Below are 15,938 nucleotides of genomic sequence, written 5' to 3' on the forward strand. Positions count from 1 at the left end.
ACAAATAACACATCATGCATGTGAAGGCACACTACTAGAGTCTGAAAATAGAAAAATATCCCAAACGTTTTTCACAGAATGCATTTCTGGTTTTAATTAACATTTCAGCTTGAGTACCATCTTCTAAGCAGATGTTATTCAAATAGTACACACATATCTATCTAAATACTCATTCTCACCTCAAGATGTTTAATTCTGCCTCAAATAATCATTATACAAATGTTTTAAGTTTTATGCTCCTTGTTTTTTTAACCATAACTTCTGTTTCATGTGCTTATTAAACTGATGTCTTGTGGGTTATTCTCAAATATTTAGCAGATGTTAAATTGATATTACTTTAAACCTGGCAAGAATACTAGCAATTTTATTGGGTAAAATCACACCAGGCAGCTGTGATAAAAAGAAAAGGTGCACTATAAGTATTGCTATCCCATACTTCAAAATACTGACACATTGTGCTGTTCAGAACATATAGAAAGCAAAAAGACTGAATTTAGCTTGAAAGGGGAAGTATTACTAGTGTATCTAAATGAAAATGCAAAGAGAGAGCCTGAAATTTAACAATGTGTTGTTGCTATTTACACCAGAGTAATATTTAAAGTTTACTGTTTACATAGCATGACATAAAGTTAATCCAGTACCACTTATTACAGCTGAACTTTAAAAGTACAAAAATATTCACCATAAAAAAAGGAACACTGAGGAGAAAATAAGCCCACTGGTGCAGCCAGAGTAAAAGGTCAGCATTTGCCAATTGCATTTGCGGAGTTTCCACAACTGCCAGGAATTCTCTTTTTCTCTAATCCAGAGGAAATCTGGGGGAAGCTCAGAGAGCATTGTGTGGTAACTGCTGGCAAACATTGCAGATTTTATCTCAACCACTGGAGAACTAACTGCTTACATTTCAACATCAATTTTGCATTCAGCTTTTTCTTATCTTTTTATCTATTCGACTTCTTTCTTAAACCCAATCCCACAAACTAATGCATAGACTAATACATAAATATACAACATTCAAACATTTCATATCTACTTTTATATAAAGAATTTAGGAATAGACACTAAATGTATGTTATCATGTCCTGAATAGATATTTTAGTTTTCAAATCAGGTTACTGAAATGAAGCAAGAATCCATTCCAGTTGCAGTATATTAGAATAGAACCCAGAAGGTGTTTTAATCAGCATTAAGAGATCTCAAGACATGTTAACACCAATATAATGAACTCCTACTCCAAACAAGCCAGCTTCAGGTTAGGCTTCTTGCATGCAGGTACTATTCAGCTTTGCAAACTTCCATATAGTGCGATATAGAGTCACCCACTTTGGCCTCCCATACAAAACAAAATGTGGGATCTCTGAAATTTACTCTTTTTTTTCAGATTAAAAAATTCATATGTTTTAGAATGAGAACCAATCTTCTGAGTACACAGAAGAAGTGTAGTGGGTGGAGGGGAGGGGAGGGGAGGGGAGGGGAGGGGAGGGGAGGAGGGGAAACGTTTGATTTACAGAAAAAAAAATCAATACAAAGTGTAAATTGTCAGCAGTGGTATAGAATGATCTTCTGCTCCCCAGTTACCTTGCTCAAAGTCTTCCTCATATGCAGGCATACTTTTACAGTTTCTATCTTCACTGTTATGTAATTCGTACAAAGGGATAGGTATGCTCTGAGTTTTTGAACTTGAGAATGCTTGACTTTAAGTTTTACCTGATGATCAGGATCATCAAATGTTTTCATGTGCTGCTATCTGATTACAACTCATTCTACAACACTCTCATCTCTCAGAGTTGAAAAAGCTGGCCCATCCAAAACCAGAGATAACAGAGTGAAAAGAGCCTTTATCTATAATTTACCACTTCCATTTTTTATTACATAGATAAACAGGAACTAGTTCGTATGTGGCAAAACAACTGTATAGGTCACAAAAATATCTACCTGCAATTTTAACTATAAGTACATAATGTGTTACAATCCCAGCTATTCTTTAAATCTTTCTTCAAACATATGATTTAGTCATCACAGAACAATCACGGAGGAGAATAAAAGGATTTTCTGAAGTTCAGTTTATAATTATCCTTATATATTTATATATTATATATTTATAATTAGCCTTATATTACTATAACCTTGCAGAGCTTACTGAACTGTCATAGCAATCCACTGCAACCATGAAATAGTCGAACACTCAACACAGTACCTAGTAACGCTCTCTCAGCCTTCAGCTGCACAGAAACAAGTACTGCGTGATAAATACACTAACCAGGACCTATTGTAATATACACTTAACAAGAAGTGTTATTAACAACACTTATTAACTAATTTTTGCAAAATGTTAGGAACCAACACACATGATTTTCAGGCAATGACTGGTGTGTGATGTCACTAAAATGATGAGTTTTATTGGCTGCATTTAGTTTTAGATGGTCTTGGAACATTACATTAAGCTAGTTCCTACCAAACACCTGTGACTTCTCCTATACTCTCTGTAGTAAATATGGTTGGTTCATGTAATAAATCAATATTTGTCATTTTTCTTCCCTGATTGGTGTACTAGATTGCCTGCTATCAGTATGCAAACTGCAATGACTATACACCTGAAACATACAAACAAATATGGTATAGACCTGTACTTTACAATGTTTTTAGAGAAAGAAGCATCCTACATGTGGAATCAGAAAATAAACTATAGAAAGACTGTAGGTGGAAAAATAAAGATGATAAATGGATTGTTTAGATTTATCACTTTAGTGCATAAACTCATAGGTTTTATGAAATTTCAGATTTCTTTTGCGTAATTTTTGGTTCTTACGAAAATCATACTTCATGATCATCTTGCCCAAAGTGTTCTCCATAATACCTCACCTAAAATCTCAGTTTAAAACCACAAATTATACTGGTATGATTGTAAATTTCGCTGCTTGGTAAGAAAGGTATGAAGCTTGACTTTAGTATAGTTTCCTACATACACTGATAGACTTCCAGACTGTACCCCTTGTCATTAGAAAGTCTAATGTATTTTCCCAAATTCATACCGTTGGTGCAATGGTAAGGAAGACAGCAGCAAGCTGTTTCACTCAAAGCCTACTTATGAATGCCAGTTCCGCATGTTTGTCCCAAGGAAGGGGTCGTATGTTCCAGATTTACACCCACATTTTAAGAGTTGCCAAGTCACCCTTAAAATTTCTCTATTTCGTTACACTTCTAAACATGAAACAAGATAAGTATGTGCTTTCAATGTGTAAACTTGGCACTATCCCTCATTAATTGCTGAAGTTCAGTAAAATGAATAACTGTCATTACTGTTTATGAGAGAAACCTATTTCTAAGAAGCTAATATAGACATCTCTCATTTTTTTGTGACACGGTAAGGCTTGGCACACACTTTTGGGTTAGTCATCCAAAAATGGGATCATGTTAAGTACCTTATTCACGTAAACATTGACATATTTATCATCAATGAATTATGACTCCTTCAAAGCTAAGGACAGAGGCCTCATAAACATGAGGAAGTCAATGTAAGCAACTTTTCTGAGCAGGTAGGGCTGGGAGTATAGAGTGCTACTAAGACAGTGTTTTTCCCAGACTTACTGGATCCTTCATCATAGATATCCTATTACAAATGCCCTGGGTAATTGCTTTATTCTTTCAGTGTTCATTCACCATTCTTGCCATCTTTCTGGATAGTGTTTTCTCTGTATGATTTTTTTCCATGTACTACTCCCTTCAAAAATTATTTTATTGACTTCTAATAATTATTTTTTCTCTCTCTGTCTTTCCCCAGAAAGCTGACAAGAAGTGCCCAAGGAACTGGTTAATGGTAAATTCTGATCCAACATATCCCAAGAGCAGAAAAGAGGATATAATGGAATTTAAGAAAAAAAAAAAAAAAAAAGAAAAAAAAAAAGAAAGATTCAGAGAGCAGAGAATTCAGGCATTCAGGCTCTAGTGTAAAAAAAGAAGGAAAGATAAAATTCCTAGTGTTGTGACAGTTTCTCTGCCCGGTGTTTTAAATTCAAGAGTTAAATCTGGGAAGATACCTCCTCTTCCTGAAGAATATTGAGCCCTTTAGAGTTCAAAAACTTAAAGAAAAAATTTCCTCTATCTATTGTACAAGCAAACATCTAGAATAAGTAACAAATTGTAAGAAAAACATTCAACTAGACAAACACTAAAACAGACTCCTTGCACCAACTTACATTACACAATTTATAAACAAATCAATTTTTTTCAAATGATTGACAATCAGCAGTTCTTTCTAGAAAACATGTTCATTGTTTTCTTAGGTTATGCTGAGGACTAGGAACAGCACTGGTGAGGCTGTCTTCTGCTGGCTCTAAATGAGTGTTTAGTGTGGGTAAGCTAATTGTCATCCAAAATATACCCTATACGTAAAGCTAAACAAGAATATGAATTAGATTATAGATGCTTTACTGGAGTCCAAACATAAGCTGACGGGAGGGTTTACTGGCTAGATCATTGGCCTGTGTGATTATGTATGCAAGGGACCAGCTTGCAGTGATCCTAAGAAAAACTGCAAGAAAAGCATGGCTTTGGGGGTTGAATGTTCATGACTGGAAGATGTGAGCAGAGAAATTGCCATGTGTATTTTTCCTACTGTATTCAGGACAACAGGGCTGCAGGTCTGGTTTTTGTTAGTAATGAAACAAGCAATTGTTTCTTTTCTAAGGCAAAAACTTTTTTCAGTTTCCCATGGTTACATTATACATGATCCCCAAAATTTCTCAAGTGAAAAAAGAGTAACATCATGCAATAATACTTTGAGATAGATTATGGCATTTATTCTGCAGCACTTTTTCCCCATGTATGGTTCATACAGTTCCAGTGACTGATGGTACTTAACCTTCAATTTATGAAGGTCTACCGTGCCACTTCTGCAGTCTATATTAAAGGCTTTCTAAATTAAGAAAATAGAATTTTGTTTAATCCTATCTGTCTGTACATATCGAATTAAAGAATAGCTTTCCTTTCTATCTAGATGGAAAGATGAAGCAGTCATTCATTCATGCAGACTAGCCAAAAAAAAAAACACCAACCAAGCAAAACAAACAAACAAACAAAAAACCAGAACGTTACATTAAAACATTAGAAACAGAGACAGAATTACAACTTCTCTATATTGTCATGAGTAATATATAGTCTTTGATTGGTAAGGGAGATGGAATTCAGACTTACTGTGCATTTGTTTGGCTTCTCTCCTGAGTGGACTCTCATGTGAATCAGCAGTTTATACCTGGCATTAAAAGGCTTGAACCTTCGTGGGCACCCTGCCCAGAAGCACGTGAAGTCTTCTCCCTTCCTCTGGTCTATATGAATCTTCTCTATGTGCCGCACAAGTTCCTCTTGCTGGTCATACAGTGCATTGCAGTCAATCCAGCGACAGCCATGCTTGCCATTGAAGTCATCCAGCTCCCCATCTTCTTCGAGCTGTGGGCATGGGGCAGATGGAGGTACAGGCAGCGGCTGCATGTGACCAGGGAGGCTGTGCACATGTTGGTGCTGATGAGCATGGTATGGTGGCGGAGGCCCTTGTGGAGGAGGTGGTGGCAGAGGGGGTGGAGGAGGCATGTCAACTGTATGGCCTGAGAATTCATCCATCTGTTCGTTTTTCAGGGCACTCACGGCCTGGCTGTCCATGGGAGGCATGCCCTGCTGGATCACCATGTTAGTTGTGGTTTCCGTCTGCAGGCTGGCTTGCTCCAACTGCTGCATCCGCTGGTATTCACCAGCGCTATTCTCAATGTACTCTGGGAAGGTGATATTGCCATTAGCCATGAGAAGACCTTTCTGGGCAGCTGGAACAGAGTAGTTTTGGGGTATACAGCTTCCTCGCACTCCCAAAAAATGTCCATAAACCTCAGGCTGTGGTGAGACGTTAGCTGGTGATGTCCTGGAGCTGTTGATGTAGGCCACTAGAGAGGTTGGGGACGTACGGATGATTGTATTGAAGTCAATCCCTATGCCATCAGACAGAGGAGAAAGAGAGAGTGCTCTCTTTTTGGAGCGGGTAGATTGAGACCGGGAAGAGGAATGGCGAGGACTAGGGAAAGAGGAATGGCTATTTTCCATGCCAAATAAGTAGGATGGTAATGAGTTAGATACGAAGTTACTGGACAGAGATGTTGCAAGTGGAAAATTTAGTAAGTCCCCCAGCTCACTACCATTTTGTGTACCTTGTTCAGGAGGAAGAGAAGGAAGTGTCCTGTACCCATGCGACCACTCTTGCTTAACACTCAAAGTGGACTGACTTTCTGACAAGCTTGATGTTGTAGAGGCCAGAGACTCACGCGACAAGAGTGACCTGGAACAAAGGCATAATAAAAGGAGTAAGCAGTTAGACACTTCAGCAGTTCAAATTTCATGTGTATATACTCCTGCAGAGTGATTCTTCAATCTTCACACACATAAATCTAAAGGAAGGTTACACGTGAAAAAACTTCTAACTTCAGGTACTCTCAGTTGATGTACCAGGAGGCATACACAGGCAAAAAATATGTAAAAAGATACTTAGGCGTCCAACTTTTAACTTAAGATTTTAAGAAAAGTTGCTCTAAAGGTTCTTGATACTTCACTGCAGAAATAAAAGGATGTTTTTTTCATCAACCATGGTGTAAATAGGCTTGGGCTTCTCAAGCTACAGCATTATGCTCTTGCCTTGTGTGAAACTCATTGATTTGAGATTACTACTATTTTTTTTTTCTAGCAAAGAAGGAGAAGAAAACTGATTAATAAAGAATAGATGTTTAACATTTTTCACTTGACCAACTGTAATGCATACAAATATTCTTTACAGAAATAGCTCAAGATTATATAGATTATATCTAACTTAACGAAACAAACAAAATAAATTAATAATGTAGAAGAACTGGTTGAAGGGGTTCATTCAGTTTTTGTTTCATGATGTATTTCCCTCTAAGTCAGCAGTCTTTTTTTTTTCTTTTTTTTTTTTTTTTTTCCACAAAAGTGTAATCTTGCTGCTGTTATCAGTTTGTCATAGAAAGATTAAGAAACTTGTTTAGGTTGCAAATATCCTACAGGTAGCTTAAAAAACTCATAAGCTCCTAACAATATTGGTATCTACGTAAAAGTATAATAAGGAAATACAAGGACACCATGTGCCCTGATTCACAGCTGCAAATGCTGGGTAGAGGACAAGTAGATTTATGTCTTTATTTTTCAATTCTGAATATTGGCACACTTGGATTTCCTGCCAGCCGGTGGAGCCAGTGGTGTCATCACTATATTAATTAGTATTTGTGAGGAGCTCGAGCAGTAGAAAGAACCTGGCATCTAGATAAACCTGGAGATCTCACAAACAACAAAAACCTCTGCAATTTGGGGGTTAATTCTTGTATTTATGATTTTTACCATACACTTTTGAAGTGCAGAAACACAGAATTTAAATGGTAGATCAAATATACAGAAAATCTGGTTTCTCTTCTAAATCTAAAATGTATTTCTGAAGGTAGACAAGTTACTTAATCACTGCTTCTCACCTTCTCACATGATAAACAATGTACACTATAGTTTCTCCTATCCTACAAAGACTTCAGGAGGCCAAATTAACTTAACAAAAGAAAGTTAGTAAGTGGTAATAGATACGTTAAATACTATGTTTAAAAATATTTCTTGAAGTTCTAACTAAACAGTATATCAAATATTTAATAACAGTAATTCAAAGAAATTTGTGGGCAAGGAATAATGTATACTTATTTATAAATGTAAACTCCTATAGTCAGTTATTTATAATGTTTTTACTTCTTTAAACTTTATAATGTTTTTACTTATAATGTTTTTATATTACTACAAATTTCAAATGTATAGAAGAGGAAGTATGCACTATAAAGAAATTAATAAAAAAACAAATTTCATCTCTTTCTTGCAACATACGTACTTACAGCAAGCATCTTTAAGGAGGCACTTCTACCTCTTTTACTAGCTTCTTTTTCTTAATAGGTAAGCAAGTTTAGAATCTACTCAGGATAAATAGTATTGTAGTTGTTTTTCAGTTCTGGAAGTTTTTCTTGCAGACTCTGCTTCAGGAGACAAGGATCCATGAGACAGATCTGTTAAGGTGCATAGTTGCATATTATGTCTGCACCACATCTTGTAACTGCTGTGACTGCAGCTTCAGTGAAGATACATGAAACCACCTAATTTAAGAATTGGTGGCAGGCTAAAGTGGGGATCTCGATCCCATTTAAAACAACATCAGTTCATTCAAGAGAATAAGAACAGATCCTAAACAATGGCTTTGGAGATACCCCCAATGAATATCCCAATGTTTAACAAATTTTCATGATTTTGTTTGGTAAAACAATTTTTTCCTTTGGAGATTTGTGGATTATTTTTCCATCACATTAGCAAGGTTGACAAAATGTATGCTAACACTAATTACAGCCATTCAATAAAGAGAAGTGTATGTAGCTTTTCACGTTCAACTCCAGCCACGCAGATTAAAGCTGAAAAATCCTGGCGTCTTTATTATCTTATTCAGCTCACCCACATGATTTCTTGCTTAGTGACGTTTTTTTTTTTTCTCCTTTTACTTAATATTACAGCATTTTCCAGAAGTTGAAAATCATTTTCTCAAGATACTTTTTATTTTTTTTTGTAATGGGTGGTTGATTTTCTGTATAAGAATAATGAAGAAACATCCTGTTCAAACTGAATGTTGGTACAGGGTACTGTTATGTAGGTTATATTACTCCAATGGGGTGTAAATAGCATTTACTTTCAAAACAGAATGTTAAAGAAAAGCACAATTAACATGATGAATACAATTCTGATTAAGAAAAATGAGAAAAATGTGATTGCTGTATCAGGTCAATCTTGTGTAAGATTTACATCTAAATGGGTAATTATTTCCAGAAAAAAATAATTCAGGTTGTAGGGTCTGTTATCAATGGGCTTTGTTAAAGCACTGTTCATTATAAGGCAGATAAACTATGCTAGTATGCTGTGACCCCAATATAGACCCAGTCTTCAACAGAGTAAGAAAAGTAAGGTTTGATTTTTCCATGCTATGCTATAAACATTTATAACTGGAAAGTATAAGAATGATGGCTTTCTTTTGCCAGCTTGATCATTTAGATTTTTATTTTCCTTCTTATAAGTAGGAAAAGTCATGCATCAATGTAACAAGTCTATTTTTTAATGTCAAGAATTTTAATCAGATGTGGATTAGGACCAGCCTCATTCAAAAAGTTACCAGTGCCTAACACAAAGGAACACACCTGTCAGTGAAGCTGGAGAGAAACTGCATTTCAAAGGATTTTAAAAGTTGGACAAGTATTTAAAGTAGATAATAAGTAAGAGCCAGATAATCTGAAGAAGTTTGGTTCTCACTTAAGCCTCTACATTCAAAAGTAACAAAGATTCCAGCTCCCAAAACAGAGAAAAATTCATTAAAACCCAGACCACACCATGACTAAGAAGTTTTCTGGGGAAAAATAAATGTACTTATAATGAAGATGAAAATGAAGGACCAAGAATAACACTGTGCCGGATTCTCAGATGCTATTAATGGGCATATTTGCTTACTGTAATCTAAATGAGCTGTGAGTTTGGACCAGATTTTTATGAATATTTAGAAGATATTCCAGCTGTCACTCTATTCTGCCTCTGTGTACACAGGTCACAGTGTCAAGTATAACTCATAATCTTAGACATAAACACAGAAGAGTGAAAACTATGTTTTCCTACCTTTCTGCACGCTCTTCTGTTTTACTAGCCAAGAACCTTTTTTTCTTTCCTATGTCCTTCTCTCACTTGCATCGCAGTAAGTGGCAGTATTATATTTGGTTTTAAGCAGCATAACTGACTCCTCTGAAAATTTTTTTGGGAAACTCTCAGAAAAGATGGAGGAAAGGTTTTATTCCTCTTGGTCTATATACCAAAATTTGATGATATCTGTAGGAAAACTGCAGTTTAGCCAACTTTCCACCCCACATCAGTAAAAATCAAGACATTTTAGTCTGGGTCAGTTCAACCAACAAGCTGTTTTGGATTGAACTGCCAGAGTACAGTTCATGTTGCATCCTAAAAGCCACAATGAAGAGGAGGCACTCACTCAGCTCATGAAGGATTATGAAGTTAGCTTGGGCAACTACTTTAGGCAAATTCAGTTTAATGCTGAAGCAATTAAAAAAAAAAAAAAGCGTTTCCGCAATCTGTGAATTAAAATATAACTTGAAACTTGTTCTGCTCTAAATTGAGGGGAAAATTGCTGAGATGGACATTCTTTGTGTGACAAACTGATTTTATAATGTCTTCATTGATAAATCATTAAAAGACACTCCAGAAACACTACAGGTTGGATTCTGCCAGAGTTTCAACTTCAGTTCACCCTTAGTAAATGTTTCTTTAAAATAAAAACAAAAATGTATAACTCAGTACTGACATAGTACACACAACCATACATTCACATAAAAATAACAAAACCTACAGGCATGCCTAAAACTTATGAGTATTAAGTAGGTAATAATTGCCTAATGATATTTTCATTCTATTGCTTCTACTCTGTCACACAGGCATGTCTCTGGATTTGTCATTTGTCATCAGTTTAGCAGTGAATGATTTTCCCTGACATGTTCATATAAGAAGCATAATTAATTGTATAAATTGTACTAAAGAACTTAGTTTTCACAAGTGAAGTGACAGAAGTAGAACAGAACAGAATATCCCGAGCTGAAGGGGAACCATAAGGATCATCAAGTCCAACATGTCCCAGAGTATCTTACAGTAGATTATTGCAAGATTTTCTTCCATTTACATAATACTAGTTTTAATTATTTCAAGATGGTTCTTTGGCTTGCAATAAGGTGATGTAGTAAAATGTAAATTGTTTAGAGAGTAAAGGCTCTTGTGGCCTGTTGTGAATAGAAATGGTTACATTTCAGCTGAGTAGGCAACTATTAAACAAGCCACATCTACAGAAGTGGGTATGTAGCTTCCCACATAACATGCTGGAATATGTTTTCACTCTGTTTAACTAACATCCAGGGATGTGCTTACTGCACCTATATGGAGGTTGTCTAAACAACTGTTTTCCCTTCATTCATGTTTTTCTATAGTGCTCATAGCTATAATCTCAAAAGTTACCAGAACATTTTAAAAAAGAAAAGCTTAACAGACGCAGTTAACTGCTAGCTCATTGCAGATAGGGAACAATTGATCTTATTAACTTGTGTTAACCATTTAAACAATTTGAAAGAAATAGCAGTTGATAAGGAGAGAGAAGCATTAGCAGAGCATTATTTTTTTTTGTCTGACATTGTTACTTGCCATGCACCAGCATAATATTCTTAGTGTTATTACACTTAAAACACACAACTACCCATGAAGATGTCACATTTGGACTATTTCCACTTTCTTCCTCCTTGGCATTTCCTGTCCCTGGCTTATTTTTTTCTGTGCAAAAATATAGTTAAGTGCTTATAAAAATCCTTATAGAACAGAAAAAAACCTATCAAGCATAGAAAATTTCTAGCCACATTTACCCTTGATATGAATGATCTATACCACTATGATTACAGCTGACATGAATTAAATTATATCAAATTAAATTTGCCATGGCATAAAAAAGCATCATTTAGGCCATTATAATTATCAGAAAGGTTGCATTTAAATGGCAAGAGAATTTAAAAGGCCTCTTTTTTAAGTACTGAAAAGAAAAAAGTTACCTTGTATCTGAAGGAGGAACACCCAGGCTGGAAGCATCCATAGACCTCTGTAGGGTGGGGCTGATCTGGTTGCATGCTGTTGAAACTTGATTAGCAGCAGGTGAGACAGGTCCCAGCCGCTGAACTGTCATTGGACTGCTGGTGACTACTAGATTGTTGCAGCTGCCTTTTCCATTGGACTTAGACTGGGATCCATAATGAAGGCCACCTAAAAAAAAAACAACGAGGCAGGTTAGTATTCATCTCCCATGAACCCATGATGAGGCCACAGAACTTACACTGTTTTGCACAAAAGAAGTGACTGGAATTGAGTATCTTCAGAGGAGAATGAAACAGAGGATCAACACAAGGAGTTTGCAAACTTCTCCAAATACAAAAAGGAATGTTTTATAGGGGATTTAATAAATTATGCATGTTTCAAACATGCTGAAGTACATGAACTAAAGACCAGACATCATGGATAAACATCAGAAAAAAACTATTTGAAGACTCGGCAAAAGAGCAGTCTTCAGCTGAGGGACAGCCAAGTCATAACTACAGCATTCTCTGCAGAAAGGGAGAGAGAACCCAAGGAGGCTAGAGGAACACCACCGTGCCTTGAGTTGTACCAAATCCCACAGCTACAAGGCACTGAAAGCCATTCCATCACTCCTACCACTAGCTGTCCAGAAAAGCATGGAGACTGCAAGCATGCATTCCAATTGCTATCCCTGCAGTAGGTCTGCTGTGGCAAAGCACACACGTTTTCCTGGCAGGAGAGAGTTATAGCTGGGACCCAGCATTTCTCAGAGGCCTGGGGAGAGGAATTTGAGCTGGATTGAACAAAGTAGCATTCTGGACTTTAAAAGGCCACAGTCTGTTCTTAGTCATTGCAGCCATGACTCAAAGCTGATGGTTGTTAACACAGTAGCAAAGGATGATTACAGAGGTAGATGGCAAGTAGGACTAATTGCAAAATGCTCTGTGTACTCTGTGTCTTGATTTAGGTAGTCTACAAGATCCCCTGCATTAAAAGACATCAAGATAGAGAAGTTAAAATAGGTCATGATATGGAAGTTGTTGGATGTCTACCAAATTCTCATCGCAGTTGGAAATACATAATTAGATTATTCACATTTCTAGAAGCTTCCCTGTGTTTGGACTACTTCTCAAAGCAGGATAGCAGTACCAGGACAAATACTGTAAGTACTTCAAGAGTTTAAATCGTTTTCTGAAATGAATCTACTTTTGACTTGGTTGCACAACTCATTTTGTCACAAGGCTGTTCAAATGGGTTGAGAACTCCACAAAGAAGTACATTAAAGCACTCATGGCCCTCACATTCACAGTAAGTAGATAGGATTATCTTAAAAATCTGTAATTCACCTTAGGAACTTCAAATGATAGCTTTTCTAAAACAAACAAACAAACAAAAAAGAGATCTGTTTCAAAGGTCAGAACCTTTTTCTCAAACTCTTCTTCTCTTCGACTAACTAGTAATAGCTATTAATATCTGACATATATTTGTGAGGAGCACATATGTGATCCTCAGTCTACTGGGATCCAAAGTGCCAACAAAGTGCCAACAAAGATCCAACTCAGGTATAGATTTTACAAGTTGATTATATGAAATACCACCAAAATGTAGTCTTTGGGATGAAATATGTCAGCCCTTTAAGAAATACAATTTACTCACTGCTACTATTCAGAAATATAAGTGAAGAATATAGCATCTAGTTGAAAAATCAAGGATAAGAAAAGAAGACAATATATACTAACCCAACATAAAATTTAACTAGAAGGACTGGACGTTTCCAAAGGCAAACATATAAAAAGAATTCCTTGTACTGCAATTAACTCCATCTGGGGTACAAGAAAAGCAGCTTTTAAACTCTATGGGATTATTTTGTGATTTTCTCATAGATGTCCAATTAGATCGAAAGAATAAGAGAAAGTCATTTTGTTTTCTTTCCTGTGCAGTAATTTACCTTTTGAACTCACTACAGCTGAATCAGTATGCTACTCAGTAGTTGCTTCCACTATGTTACAGGGTGCTAAAAGGGAAACAGCCAGCAAAATTATTATACAAAAAACATAAGCTGTCCCTGGTAGTAATATGAATGCTACTCCTCTAGCAAAACGATGAGATGAACAGGAATGAAATATTTACATGACACATTCACTTCACATAAAATACATAACACTACATAATATGCCTATATATGTGTGCATACTACATATGTGCAGTCAGCTGTTTTTTAGAAAGGTACATTCATCATGTAAAACCAAAGGCTTTCTGCACCAAAGCATACAAAAGGCAGGGAAGCATGCTATACTATACTAACATAAGAAATCTCGCTGTTTTTGACAGTGAAACATAGTTGTGAAGCTTGTAGAGCCTATATATATTGACGGCTTCATAAGATATAAAACTACTATTTAGCACTGCAACAAACAATTCTGACACACAAAAAATGTAAGAAATATATACTGATTCTTCCCTGGATAACAACATAATGCCCTTCACACATAAGCCACCTCAACAAATTTCAATGGTAACCATAATATCTTATTCATCATATCCATGGAATGAAGACCTATGCACTTGCCAAATTTTTATTTAAGGACAAGACATATGTCATCTAGTTGGTTCAAATGGCAATCTGCAACCATAAAATTAGTTTGTTATTTATACAAAATTAAACACAGGACACGTTCTTCCTTGGAACATAGATGTCAGAAGAAAAACCCTCAAAATGAAAACCAAAAGGCAGTAGTGCCAAACCATCACTGTTACAATAGAAATTGCATACTCAATACAACCCTTTTCATCTTGCAATTAGAAGTTTTGCTCTTATTATCAGTGCATAAAAAGCACCCTCAGTGTTCACCAGTTACTGAAAGGAAAAAAAAAAAAGAAAAAAAAAAAGAAAAAGAAAAAAAAAAAGAAGTACTTAGACTTTATTACTGCTATGACAGACAAAAGCAGAGTAAGACTCTGCCTCTGATAAAAATTTCTTTGTGCATTTCTCTGGTAGAGAAGCAAAATGTTTTCTTCTTTATATCATTCACAAACATTTTCTGTCATGGGGAATAATGACAATTCTTCCAATTAAAAGGAAAACAGAGAAAAGCACCTATCATCAGCTCCCACCATTGAAAGAGACTACGAAGAGACTACTGCTATGGAAAGCGAAGTCATAACATTTTATCTACAGTTTCACAGAGATATGTGTGCCAAAAGCCCACCATTAATATCTCATCTGTGTCCTGCAGGTCACCAAGAAGTATTAGTTTGATCTGAATCAGGCTTGAGTGTTGAGCTAAGTTAGAACACAAGATAGGAAGCATATGCTGGCTTTGATCCAGTTGCTGGAGTACAGCTCACATCTGACCAGCATAACGTTAAATGGATGCAACATCGACACTTGAGCTAGCCCAAGTCTGCTGCTGGAAGGCAAACTGTCAGAAAATGTGCTCAAAGGTGTTGAATAAATCTGACCAGGCAGAATGACTCTGTCCTGGATTAACATTTGGCATGATACACCCACAGAGCTAGAGGAGCTGTCAGTCAAAGTTTGCCATATCTTTGACCTGAAGCCTAAAAAGTTAATTTCAGTGGAAGGACAGGCACCAGGAATATCTTGAATCCACATCAGCTGAGATAAATGGGAACCTCTTTGGAGGGCATCGTTGGGTTTTGAATGACACTAAAGACTACGAGAAAAATACATGGAACCAATACTATAAATAAGAATCAATTTATTTCCTTATATACAAAGATTTAAATCAGGAGATAGCTTAATAAAGGCAAGAGTATTGTAAAATACAAGAGGAGGTGGAATCAGTCCGGAGCTGGATAACAGGAAGAGCTGCAGGTGCTTAACACGTCATTTCTTCCAAATAAACATATTACACACAAATAAAAACTGCTCTTTATCAATATCTAACTGTAATAGCTAACAAGTATAAACAGTAAAAATATTTTATGGAAATATTTTAATCCATTCACTTCCTCATTCCTTGGCTTGCCTATTTTCCCTATTTATTCTTTATAGTTAGTTAATAGGTAAGCTTCACTCATCCTTGACATGGAAAAATATTTCTCTGCAAACTTCTGAAGAATGTTCAAAGAATACAGAAAAATATAGCTCCTTTAATTTAGGTAGAATGGGATTCTCTTAGTTCATATCACTGTTGTGCTTTCTGGAGATATTTTCATTTTCTGAAATGAAAAGTTTCCATGTAAACACATTT

The 15,938-nt window shown here is 36.0% G+C and overlaps 1 protein-coding gene across 13 annotated transcripts in view; it reads right to left on the reverse strand.

Annotated features, from left to right (window-relative positions):
• The window catches only part of GLIS3 (GLIS family zinc finger 3), a 191,938-nt gene that overhangs the window by 136,517 nt on the left and 39,483 nt on the right, over positions 1 to 15,938 (reverse strand). For 12 of the 13 annotated variants that reach the window (XM_080574415.1, XM_080574425.1, XM_080574423.1 and 9 more), the window contains 2 exons: positions 11,703 to 11,910; positions 5,194 to 6,319 (listed from right to left, as the gene is read on the reverse strand). In XM_080574415.1, coding sequence (XP_080430541.1) covers positions 5,194 to 6,319; positions 11,703 to 11,910 — 1,334 coding nt within the window. The remainder of the gene's footprint in view (positions 1 to 5,193; positions 6,320 to 11,702; positions 11,911 to 15,938) is intronic. The other variant, XM_080574424.1, reaches the window with a different exon arrangement.

The sequence above is a fragment of the Anser brachyrhynchus genome, assembly GCF_964034855.1.
Source record: "Anser brachyrhynchus genome assembly, chromosome: Z".
Taxonomy (NCBI): Eukaryota; Metazoa; Chordata; class Aves; order Anseriformes; family Anatidae; genus Anser; species Anser brachyrhynchus.